Raw genomic sequence first — 12,475 nt, 5'->3', positions numbered from 1 at the left:
GGTGGTGAAGCAGGTAGGCCATCTTGCTCAGGGGTGGTGAAGCAGGTAGGCCATCTTGCTCAGGGGTGGTGAAGCAGGTAGGCCATCTTGCTCAGGGGTGGTGAAGCAGGTAGGCCATCTTGCTCAGGGGTGGTGAAGCAGGTAGGCCATCTTGCTCAGGGGTGGTGAAGCAGGAAGGCCATCTTGCTCAGGGGTGGTGAAGCAAGTAGGCCATCTTGCTCAGGGGTGGTGAAGCAGGTAGGCCATCTTGCTCAGGGGTGGTGAAGCAGGTAGGCCATCTTGCTCAGGGGTGGTGAAGCAGGTAGGCCATCTTGCTCAGGGGTGGTGAAGCAGGTAGGCCATCTTGCTCAGGGGTGGTGAAGCAGGAAGGCCATCTTGCTCAGGGGTGGTGAAGCAGGTAGGCCATCTTGCTCAGGGGTGGTGAAGCAGGTAGGCCATCTTGCTCAGGGGTGGTGAAGCAGGTAGGCCATCTTGCTCAGGGGTGGTGAAGCAGGTAGGCCATCTTGCTCAGGGGTGGTGAAGCAGGTAGGCCATCTTGCTCAGGGGTGGTGAAGCAGGTAGGCCATCTTGCTCAGGGGTGGTGAAGCAGGTAAGGCCATCTTGCTCAGGGGTGGTGAAGCAGGTAGGCCATCTTGCTCAGGGGTGGTGAAGCAGGTAGGCCATCTTGCTCAGGGGTGGTGAGCAGGTAGGCCATCTTGCTCAGGGGTGGTGAAGCATGGTAGGCCATCTTGCTCAGGGGTGGTGAAGCAGGTAGGCCATCTTGCTCAGGGGTGGTGAAGCAGGTAGGCCATCTTGCTCAGGGGTGGTGAAGCAGGTTAGGCCATCTTGCTCAGGGGTGGTGAAGCAGGTAGGCCATCTTGCTCAGGGGTGGTGAAGCAGGTAGGCCATCTTGCTCAGGGGTGGTGAAGCAGGTAGGCCATCTTGCTCAGGGGTGGTGAAGCAGGTAGGCCATCTTGCTCAGGGGTGGTGACGCAGGTAGGCCATCTTGCTCAGGGGTGGTGACGCAGGAAGGCCATCTTGCTCAGGGGTGGTGAAGCAGGTAGGCCATCTTGCTCAGGGGTGGTGAAGCTGGTAGGCCATCTTGCTCAGGGGTGGTGAAGCAGGTAGGCCATCTTGCTCAGGGGTGGTGACGCAGGAAGGCCATCTTGCTCAGGGGTGGTGAAGCAGGTAGGCCATCTTGCTCAGGGGTGGTGAAGCAGGTAGGCCATCTTGCTCAGGGGTGGTGAAGCAGGTAGGCCATCTTGCTCAGGGATGGTGAAGCTGGTAGGCCATCTTGCTCAGGGATGGCGAAGCAGGTAGGCCATCTTGCTCAGGGGTGGTGAATCAGGAAGGCCACCTTGCTCAAGGGTGGTGAATCAGGTAGGCCATCTTGCTCAGGGGTGGTGAAGCAGGTAGGCCATCTTGCTCAGGGGTGGTGAAGCAGGTAGGCCATCTTGCTCAGGGGTGGTGAAGCAGGTAGGCCATCTTGCTCAGGGGTGGTGAAGCAGGTAGGCCATCTTGCTCAGGGGTGGTGAAGCAGGTAGGCCATCTTGCTCAAGGGTGGTGAATCAGGAAGGCCATCTTGCTCAGGGGTGGTGAAGCAGGTAGGCCATCTTGCTCAGGGGTGGTGAAGCTGGTAGGCCATCTTGCTCAGGGGTGGTGAAGCAGGTAGGCCATCTTGCTCAGGGGTGGTGACGCAGGAAGGCCATCTTGCTCAGGGGTGGTGAAGCAGGTAGGCCATCTTGCTCAGGGGTGGTGAAGCAGGTAGGCCATCTTGCTCAGGGGTGGTGAAGCAGGCTAGGCCACCTTGCTCAGGGGTGGTGAAGCAAGTAGGCCATCTTGCTCAGGGGTGGTGAAGCAGGTAGGCCATCTTGCTCAGGGGTGGTGAAGCAGGTAGGCCATCTTGCTCAGGGATGGTGAAGCTGGTAGGCCATCTTGCTCAGGGATGGCGAAGCAGGTAGGCCATCTTGCTCAGGGGTGGTGAATCAGGAAGGCCACCTTGCTCAAGGGTGGTGAATCAGGTAGGTCACCTTGCTCAGGGGTGGTGAATCAGGTAGGTCACCTTGCTCAAGGGTGGTGAATCAGGTAGGTCACCTTGCTCAAGGGTGGTGAAGCAGGAAGGCCATCTTGCTCAGGGATGGCGAAGCAGGTAGGTCATCTTGCTCAGGGGTGGTGAAGCAGGTAGGCCATCTTGCTCAGGGGTGGTGAAGCAGGTAGGCCATCTTGCTCAGGGATGGCGAAGCAGGTAGGCCATCTTGCTCAGAGGTGGTGAAGCAGGTAGGCCATCTTGCTCAAGGGTGGTGAAGCAGGTAGGCCATCTTGCTTCGGGATGATTTTTTTTGCATGTCCAATGTAGAGCATCTATTTAGAGATTCGGTTCTCAGTGATTTCCCCACATTGCGGAGGGAAATAAATACCTTAAACAGGGTTGTTAAGGAGGCCATTCTAGGTAAGGATGCAATTATAGAGGACATCTGGCGTAGGGAAGTGTAATGGAAGGACATCATATTCAACTTTACATCAGGCCGGCCATCTTAGTCAGGGGTTTAATTAGGGAGGACATCTTGCTCAGGGGAATAATTAGCGATGCCATCTTGCGGCAGAATTTAATTTATAGAGGCCATCGTACCCAGGCAGAAAATTAAACTGCTGTTAGCGAGTAGCACCTATTGAGACCGACAGCACACGACGGGGTGGGTGGCCAGCACCACGCCCGGCCGCCTTTGTCTCCCCAAATTCTGATCGCACTAGGGACCCATGTAAGGCAGAGTCGACCGGAATAACGCAAACGCGCAAACGAATTTCCACACAGGACACGTATTAAGCACAGTTTATATTTTCAGTGCAGCCAAAAATAAATATATATTTGTTTAGACCGTATATATGTATACATATGTCTTTAAAGGCATGAACACAACATTTATATAAACCTGTAATTATTAGTACTGCGGTAACACTTGGTAACGGGGAGAGCGGGCAGTGCTCAAATGCATCACGGGACGATGGGGCATTCGCACGGATCCTGCCAGCAGCCGACTCCACCCACCCCCCCAAAATCCGCGGAGCACCGCGTCTGCCCTGGACACGACGGACACCGGGCGTGGCACGGGTATCAAGATGACACACACAACAATCGGGTGACACGTGCTTCGAGTGTCACGTGCTTCGAGTGGCGCGTGCTGCGAGTGTCACGTGCTTCGAGTGTCACGTGCTGCGAGTGGCACGTGCTGCGAGTGTCACGTGCTTCGAGCGGCACGTGCTTCGAGTGTCACGTGCTGCGAGTGTCACGTGCATCAATCAGTTGGCACGTGCTTCCAGTGGCACGGGAACCAATCAGGCACGCGCGTCCGCTGGCACACGCACACACCACCCCCACGCACACACCACGCACACACCACCCCCACGCACACACCACGCACACACCACACCACGGCTCCCGCGCGTGGCACGGTGACGACGGCCGGGGGCATCACCACCCCAAGTGGGGGGTAGGGGTGGTGGGGGTAGGGGGGTATGCGGCGCTCGGTGCGATCGAGAAGTCGGAGCCTTTTTTTTTGGCTCTCGGTCGCCGACGAACGCCGATCGTGAACACCCCCCCCCCCCACCGGAGCCGTCGTTCGTTCGCTCCCGACGCCGAACGAACCCAAAAGTGACTCGAAGCCGTTGTCGCCACCATGAGCCCTCCACGTGCACGCGCGCGCCCACGTGCCCACGCACGCGCGGGGTGCCCGTACGTCTCTAAAACGCACGCAAAGTGTATAACGTGTTTTCTTGTTGTTGTCTCGCTTGCAACGTAAATATTTCAGTTACTGTGGAAAAAAATACATTTAGCTTGTCGATTTCACCTCGAGATAGCGTACATACGCACACACACACACACGCCATTACCAGGGACTCTTCCATACCTGTCAACCCCTGATGAGTGCCCCCTACCTTATCACAGACCAATTCAGACCGTATTGGTCACCCGGCGTGCCCCTTATCAATCTCAACGTTCCATCCTACAACGTCCCATCACAAGGGAGAAACACAAACACGTAGACACATGTGATCTTTTTTTCTGCCCGAAATTAAATGGCTGTACGCCGTATGGACCTGAAAACTCAAATTTCCATGGACAAGAAGAATACGGGGTTTGAACCGTACGCGTCGACAGGTAATGCCGTGTCCCCCCCCCCCCCCCCCCACAGCATGCGTTATAGCGCATGTTTCGCGGCACGTGCTATAAGTTATTACACTTTGCGTTCATACTCGACAATCATTAATATTACCCGGGGCGCTTCTCTCTAACGTCATCGTTGTTAATTATTGCCTGCCACGTGAGCTTGCCACGTGAGCTTACCACGTGCTTCGCAGAAACACGAATTCGGATCCGTTCATCCTCTGGGTCCCGCGTCCTTGAAGGATGTCGGTGAGTGAAGGTGTGAGGGTGACTGGGGTGAGGGGGTGACTGGGGTGGGGGTGAGACTGGGGTGGGGTGAGGGTGTGGTGAGTGACTGGGTGGGTGGGGTGAGCACGTTGTTTACTCCGAGTCACTCTCTTCCCATTGGCGAGTTGAGCCGAAACGTCATAAGGAGCGTCGCTCGCGTGGGGGCAGGTGGTGCCTTTGGCTCCCCCTGGTGGCCAAAGCTTCGAGTTGGGGAAGGGGGGGGGGCGCCTTGACAACCACCGTGAGTTTTGTTTCCAACAGGATTGAGGGGCCCGCCTGACCGATTGCCGCATCCCCTGAGCTGACGATGTCGTTTAACTCCGCCACCGATGCGTCGCGAAACGCGTGTGCACCCACGTGACAATTTGATGTGTCGGGTGGTGGGGGTCTCGACAACACAAATTTTGCAGGATCATTGCGAGGCCCGAGCTGAAAATCAATTTTACGATGCCTGTCAGATTTTTTTTGTCTCATTTACTTTTGTAAAAGAAAAAAAAGGATAATACTTTATCCCCAAATCAAAATGTCGCCTGTTATGTTTGCTCGGGGAGCAATGCTGAGCCTTTGCAATGCATTCTGGGCGGCTCGGTCCCTTGTCACATGGTTACGATTCCTTGTCACGTGGACTCGAGGTGTCTTCGTGGCCCGTTGCTCAGCATGGGCTGCTCGCCGCCGTGCGCGCAAGGTCCTCGTCACAGACCGCACGGTCGGATTCCTCTTCACCCACTGCCCTCGTAAATACTCGTAAAGCCAGGGCGTGCACATCGTCGCCATCGTCATCATCTTTTTGCCCTACTTTCTCCTTACATAATCTCCCCTTTCGTCACTTCCTCCTCCCATTATCTCCTCCTCACATCTCCTGCCCCTCCTCACAGCATCTCCATCATCACCTCATCCCCCTCACCATAATTTCCCCCTTTTCCTCCTTTCCCTCCCATCTGCACCTTACATCATCTCCCCCCCCCCCCCCCCATCATTGCCTCCTCCCGCCTCCCATCGCCAGCCTCTCTCCGCCCACGGTCGCCCCCCTCGCACCGACCGTGCGGAGCGGCGTCCGGAGCTCTGGAGCGCAGTAGGGACCCCCCCCCCCCCCCTTCATTCCTAACTCTCCTCCCGAGTTGCAGAGGAATTCATTTAGAAAAGCTACGCGATCGACGCGCCTAAAGCCTTAACGCGCGTGCGCTCGCTTACCAGTGTCTGAGACTCGCTGCGACGTGCGGATCGGAAACACGTGGACGCTGACCCCTTAAAAAAGCGGAAACGAAAGCTGTGGAGTGCGTAACGACGCGCAGAGAGACGACGCGGCGACAGACACCGCGCGTGATGCACCGGTTTCATCCCGACAAGGACTCATCGGTGTGGCACGGTCACCCAATCCTCACCCGCTGCAGCCTGCCTCTGGGAACCATATACGCGTGTAGTCCACAGCAGGTCGGGGAGGCCCCCGTCCAGCAGTGGATAGATCATGTCTGCCGAGGAGGTGCTTCAACGTAACAGCCGTGAAAGCGAGCGGGCGGCCCCCGCGAGGCAGCGGAGGAAGGCGACTTAGAAAAACGTTTGTAGCTTGGCGGGCAGGTGAGTTCGGCGGCAAGTCGGCAGAGTGGCGGCAGGAAGTCGACTAGCGGGTGGAGCCGATCATGACTTTGGAGACAAAGTTGACGATGGCGGAGGCGGGCTGCTCGGGGTCCAGCTCGGCGAAGAGGTGGCACATGTTGTCGGACACGCTGCCTTGCTTGCGCGCCACGAAGCCGAACACACTGCGTGTGCGAGCGTGTCGAGCACGTGCGTCGGTGACATGTGTGTGCAAGCGCGTGCGTGCGCGTGTGCGTGCAGGTGTGTGGGGGCACGCATGTGCGCGCGCGTGCACGCGTGTGTGTGCGTGTTTATGCGAGCGAGTGTTTGTGCAGAGCACAGCAAATATGAACATCATTAGGAGGTTCAAACCGGAACTTGCACTCATTCAACCACGGTCAGGAAACGTTTCCTCGCTATTACAGAGCAATCGGCCTATTTAATCAGGGGCCTCGGTTGGGATCCCACGGGGTCTGTGTGGGGTTTAGCAAGGGTCTGTGTGTAGGGTCTAACAGGGGTCTGTGTGTGGGGTCTAGCAGGGGCCTGTGTGTGGGGTCTAGCAGGGGTCTGTGTGTGGGGTCTAGCAGGGGTCTGTGTGTGGGGTCTAACAGGGGTCTGTGTGTGGGGTCTAACAGGGGTCTGTGTGTGGGGTCTAGCAGGGGCCTGTGTGTGGGGTCTAACAGGGGTCTGTGTGTGGGGTCTAGCTGGGGTCTGTGTGTGGGGTCTAACAGGGGTCTGTGTGTGGGGTCTAACAGGGGTCTGTGTGTGGGGTCTAGCTGGGGTCTGTGTGTGGGGTCTAGCAGGGGCCTGTATGTGGGGTCTAACAGGGGTCTGTGTGTGGGGTCTAACAGGGGTCTGTGTGTGGGGTCTAGCAGGGGTCTGTGTGTGGGGTCTAACAGGGGTCTGTGTGTGGGGTCTAACAGGGGTCTGTGTGTGGGGTCTAACTGGGGTCTAGCTGGGGTCTGTGTGTGGGGTCTAACAAGGGTCTGTGTGTGGGGTCTAACTGGGATCTGTGTGTGGGGTCTAACTGGGGTCTAGCTGGGGTCTGTGTGTGGGGTCTGTGTGTGGGGTCTAACATGGGTCTGTGTGTGGGGTCTAGTAGGGGTCTGTGTGTGGGGTCTAACAGGGGTCTGTGTGTGGGGTCTAGTAGGGGTCTGTGTGTGGGGTCTAACAGGGGTCTGTGTGTGGGGTCTAACAGGGGTCTGTGTGTGGGGTCTAACAGGGGTCTGTGTGTGGGGTCTAGCTGGGGTCTGTGTGTGGGGTCTAACTGGGGTCTAGCTGGGGTCTGTGTGTGGGGTCTGTGTGTGGGGTCTAACAGGGGTCTGTGTGTGGGGTCTAGTAGGGGTCTGTGTGTGGGGTCTAACAGGGGTCTGTGTGTGGGGTCTAGTAGGGGTCTGTGTGTGGGGTCTAACAGGGGTCTGTGTGTGGGGTCTAACAGGGGTCTGTGTGTGGGGTCTAGCAGGGGTCTGTGTGTGGGGTCTAACAGGGGTCTGTGTGGGGGGTCTAACAGTGGTCTGTGTGTGGGGTCTAACAGGGGTCTGTGTGTGGGGTCTAACAGGGGTCTGTGTGTGGGGTCTAGCAGGGGTCTGTGTGTGGGGTCTAACAGGGGTCTGTGTGTGGGGTCTAACAGGGGTCTGTGTGTGGGGTCTAGCAGGGGTCTGTGTGTGGGGTCTAACAGGGGTCTGTGTGTGGGGTCTAACAGGGGTCTGTGTGTGGGGTCTAACAGGGGTCTGTGTGTGGGGTCTAGTAGGGGTCTGTGTGTGAGGTCCCAGGGTCCCCGGCACTCACGCTGCATTGTTGCCGTTTTCTCTCCTCCAGCTGCCCTCGGCACCGCGGGCGGAGGGGGGCGGTGACGCCATGGAACACACACACACACACGCACACACACGCACACACACACACGCATACACACACGCATACACACACACGCGCACACACGCACACGCACACACACACACACGCGCACACGCATACACACACACACGCGCACACACACGCACGCACACACACGCACGCGCACACACGCACGCGCACACACGCACGCGCACACACACACACGCAGTAACAGACACGCACCGTCATCAAAAGCCCGTGTAACACGTCCGTATGCGTTGGTGGGTGGGTCCATACGCGTGCGCGCGTGTTCATCTCACTATTTGAACCGGTCCTGGGCCTCCCCTAGGTAGACTCGGCATTAAATGAGTACCCGCTGCGGTGTGTTAACATCAGCACTGGGGAAACAAAGGTGTCCGGGTGTGGTGATGGTGGTGGTGTTAGCCAGACCACTTCCTCGTGCGCCGTGCCGGCCTTCACAGTGCTTGTTAAAGGCTAAACGCGTGGGTGGTGGTGGTGGTGGTGTCTTTGTGCCCATCCTCACCGTCGGTTCTGAGGGTCCAGGTCGCAGAAGGTGACCGTGGAGACTGGGTAGTGCCTTCGGAAAAACAACCTGGCGAGGGGAACACGGAGCCCGCCGTCAAAACCCAACCCCCTCGCCCGCCTGCCGCTGCGGCGGTGACGCTGCACACGTCTTGGTGTCGCGTCGTCACAGCGGTGAGACGCAGAGCGCTCGCCCCGTTGCCAACGAGACTATGGTCTTCCGGTGGCTCTCCTCCCGTGGTCTCGACCGGGTAAACAGCCTGGGTGCGTTGGGTGTGTTGGTTGGCGGGTGGGTGGGTCCGTTGGGTGGGTGGGTGCGTTGGGTGGGTGTGTTGGTGGGTGGGTGCGTTGGTGGGTGGGTGCGTTGGTGGGTGGGTGCGTTGGTGGGTGCGGTGGGTGGGTGCGTTGGTGGGTGGGTGCGTTGGTGGGTGGGTGCGTTGGTGGGTGGGTGCGTTGGTGGGTGGGTGCGTTGGTGGGTGGGTGCGTTGATGGGTGGGTTGGCGGGTGGGTTGGTGGGCAAGTTAGTGGTTGGGTTGGCGGTTGGGTTGGAGGTTGGGTTGGCGGGTGGGTTGGCGGTTGGGTTGGCGGGTGGGTTGGCGGGTGGGTTGGCGGTTGGGTTGGCGGGTGGGTTGGCGGGTGGGTTGGCGGGTAGGTGCATTGGTGGGTGGATGGGTGCATTCGTGGGTGGGTGCGTTGGTGGGTGTGTTAGTGGGTGGGTGGGTTGGTGGGTGGGTTGGCGGGTAGGTGCGTTGGCGTGTGGATTGGCGGGTGGGTTGGTGGGTAGATTGGTGGGTGGGCACGTGGGTGAGTGGGTGTGTGAATGGGTAGGCAAGTCTGTGGGTGAGTGGGTGAGAATGTGGGGAGGGGGGGCGGGCACCTGCGCTGGTTGTCTGTGAGCGTGATGCCCTGGTCCGACACTTTGAAGTGGACGACGGTGGGCGTGGGCGCGGGACTCTGCGTCAGCGTCTCGCTCACGGCCTTGCCCACGGCCAGCGGGCCCGTGAGCGACTCCATCTCCACCACGCCCAGGAAGAGGACGTTGCACGCTGCGCCATGCGGGGGAGGGCGGGGGAGGGAGGATCAGCGAGTGACCAGTGGACGTAAGGAAACGGTAACATACCCTAGCCGCAGGAGTGTTGAGACTCATCGCTCTTCACATCACCACCATCTCCATCAATACCATTACCAGAGCCGGCATTACCACGACGATCTTCACCACCGACAGCACCACCATCATCACCACCACCACCACCATGGTCACGTGCTCCCCACTCACCTGCCCCCTGCCGCAGGAGCTCGGAGACGGAGCTGGGCACCACTACGGGGCTCGCCGTCGGCTCCCGCGCCACGGGTTCCAGCGCCGCGTCCAGGGGGTCTACACGCGGGCAGAGGTGATGGGGGGGAGGGGAGGGGGCACAATGTGGGGGGGGGGGCACAATGTGGGGGGGGGGAGGGGGCACGGGGGGAGGGGGCGCAGGGGGTGCGGTCAGACTCCGCACGGCGCTGACAACGCGGAGATATTGTCAGATCGCAGACAATTACTCAGACGCAGAGGTCGCAATCGGGTACCTGATACCCGTACCCTACCCGATACCCGGCTACCAGTACCCAGCCGGGTATGGGTACCCGTTTGCGACCCTGGTGCGGCCGGGTAAGGGTAAGGAATCAAAACTCGTTTGCGACCTCTGCTCAGACGCAGACACGCGGGGGCCATGCAAACGGACCAACGGACAGGGCAGCCCGACGGACAGACAAGACACACAGACGCACGTGCAGCAGACAGACATATAGAGACGTACAACCACGGGCTGAAGGTGGACGGGCACACGCGAGCGGACGCGCACGCACGGGCGGCGGTGCCGTTGTTACCGTGCGAGGGGATGGCGAGCTTGCAGGGCAGGGCGAGCGGCGTGATGGAGTGCTGGTACACGAGCGCCGTCAGGCTCCCTGCCGCACAACAACAAAGACAGAGAACCCCGCCCCGTGTCGCCTTCAACGGACCGTCGGGGCGAGCGCCGTTGGCGGGCGGCATCTGTGAAGGCCGGCACGGCACACGAGGCGGTGGCGTGGCCAGCAGCACGCCCGGCCGCCTTTGTCTCCCCAGTGGCGATGTTTACTGCACACCGCTACACCGGGTACTCATTTGAGGCCGAGCCGACCTAGGGGAGGCCCGGGACCGGTTAAGACAATCGTCGCCGGTGTTGGCCGCGAGCGGGAATCGAACCCTGGCTCGCAGGGTTCATCGCGCGGCGTAGCGCTAACCGCTGCACCACCGCTCCTCAAACACACGCAGACAAAGGTCCCCCGTGCGACCTACACACACTGTTGAGGCAAGTGCTCTTCAGCAAGCAGCACCTATGAAGGCCAACGCGGCACACGAGGTGGGGGGGTGCCAGCACCACGCCGGGCCGCCTTTGTCGCCCGGGTGCTCATTTACCTAGAGGATGTTCCAGGACTTTGTTCACCGGTTTCGGTGACTGTGAGCGGGGGAATCGAACTGGGGGGGGTGGGGGGGGGCGCGACTCACCGAACACCGGCTCGTTGGGACAGCCCTTGAGCCGGACCCCCTTGGCGCACGACTCGATGAGGAAGTGACGCACCAGCTCGTTAGTGCCGTCACCTGCGGAGTGGGGGGCGGGGGGGTGTGGACGGTGCGGGAGAGAGTTGGGGGGGGGGCAGCACGATGACTCTTGCAGCAAGAGGCGATCCGATTCGAGTGGACGAGGCCGCGTCGCTGTTCGAAGGAAGCGTTGCCCACCACCCAACGAGGCGCATAGACAAAGATTCTCCCCCGTGTGGCCTTTCCGACAGGCTTGTTGTGGGGTGGGGGGGGGGGTCACGTGCTGTTAGCGAGCGGCCTACGAGGACCGGCACGGCACACGAGCCGGGTGGGTGGCCAGCACCACGCCTCTCATATTGTACAAAGACCCCCCCGTGTAGCCTTAACAGACTGTAGGGGCAAGTGTTGTTAGCGAGCCCCTATGAAGGCCGGAACGGTACACGAGGGGGTGGGTGGCCAGCACCACGCCCGACCGCCTTTGTCTCCCCAGTGGCGATGTTTACACATTGCACCAGGTACTCATTTGAGGCTGAGTCGACTTAGGGGATACCCAGGACCGGTTCAGATAATCGACACTGGTGTTGGCCCTGAGCGGGAATTGAACTCGGTTCGCCGGGTTCATAGCGCAGCGCGCTAACCACTACACTACCGCTCCCCACTCATATTGTACACACACACACACCAACACACACATGCACACACGCACACCGCATCAGGTACTCATTTAAAGCTAAGTCGACGTAGGGCAGGGTCTGGGACCCGTTAAGATATTCGTCACCGTTAATTGTTTGGGAGCGGGAATCGAACCAGTGTCGCCGGGTTCGTGGCGCGTCGCGCTAATTACTGTGCCTCCACTCCCCACTGCACGCACACACACACCAACACACGCACGCACACACACCAACACACACACCAACACACGCACGCACACACACACGTAAACACACACCAACACACGCACCAACACACACACGCGCACACACCCCAACACACGTACACACACGCACGCACACACACACACCAACACACGCACGCACACACACACCAACACACGCACACCAACACATACACCAACACACACCAACACACGCACACCAACACACACACGCACCAACACACGCACACACACACACCAACACACGCACACACACACACCAACACACGCACACACACGCACGCACACACACACACCAACACACGCACACACACGCACGCACACACACACACCAACACACGCACACACACGCACGCACACACACACACCAACACACGCACACACACCAACACACGCACGCACACACACACCAACACACGCACACACACATACACCAACACACGCACACACACATACACCAACACACACCAACACACGCACCAACACACGCACACACACACACCAACACACGCACCAACACACGTAAACACACAGCGCAACATTGGCCAAGAATGTCTGATATCGCCAGTCTCATCAGACCCTGAATCCGGCCCTGCCGCCCACAACCGGGTCGGCTGGAGTGGGTACCGTGGGCGGGGAGCGGCTAGACGGGGGTCCCTGTGGG

At 59.4% G+C, this 12,475-nt stretch overlaps 1 protein-coding gene across 1 annotated transcript in view; it reads right to left on the bottom strand.

The window, feature by feature from the left end:
- Window positions 1-2,795: 2,795 nt before the first annotated feature.
- The window catches only part of LOC133358274 (tensin-2-like), a 93,388-nt gene continuing 83,708 nt past the window's right edge, over window positions 2,796-12,475 (bottom strand). Inside the window, exons 20-26 of the mRNA XM_061576510.1 lie at window positions 10,884-10,976; window positions 10,226-10,303; window positions 9,633-9,731; window positions 9,234-9,402; window positions 8,358-8,426; window positions 7,769-7,798; window positions 2,796-6,165 (exon numbers count right to left, since the gene is read on the bottom strand). Of these exons, the coding sequence (XP_061432494.1) occupies window positions 6,027-6,165; window positions 7,769-7,798; window positions 8,358-8,426; window positions 9,234-9,402; window positions 9,633-9,731; window positions 10,226-10,303; window positions 10,884-10,976 (677 nt within the window). The 3' untranslated portion in view covers window positions 2,796-6,026. The remainder of the gene's footprint in view (window positions 6,166-7,768; window positions 7,799-8,357; window positions 8,427-9,233; window positions 9,403-9,632; window positions 9,732-10,225; window positions 10,304-10,883; window positions 10,977-12,475) is intronic.

Source organism: Lethenteron reissneri, chromosome 61 (genome assembly GCF_015708825.2).
Source record: "Lethenteron reissneri isolate LAM-NWPU_2019-01 chromosome 61, ASM1570882v1, whole genome shotgun sequence".
Classification (NCBI taxonomy): Eukaryota; Metazoa; Chordata; class Hyperoartia; order Petromyzontiformes; family Petromyzontidae; genus Lethenteron; species Lethenteron reissneri.
Note: the sequence above shows the minus strand (reverse complement) of the source record. Positions and strands in the feature narration are given on the sequence as shown.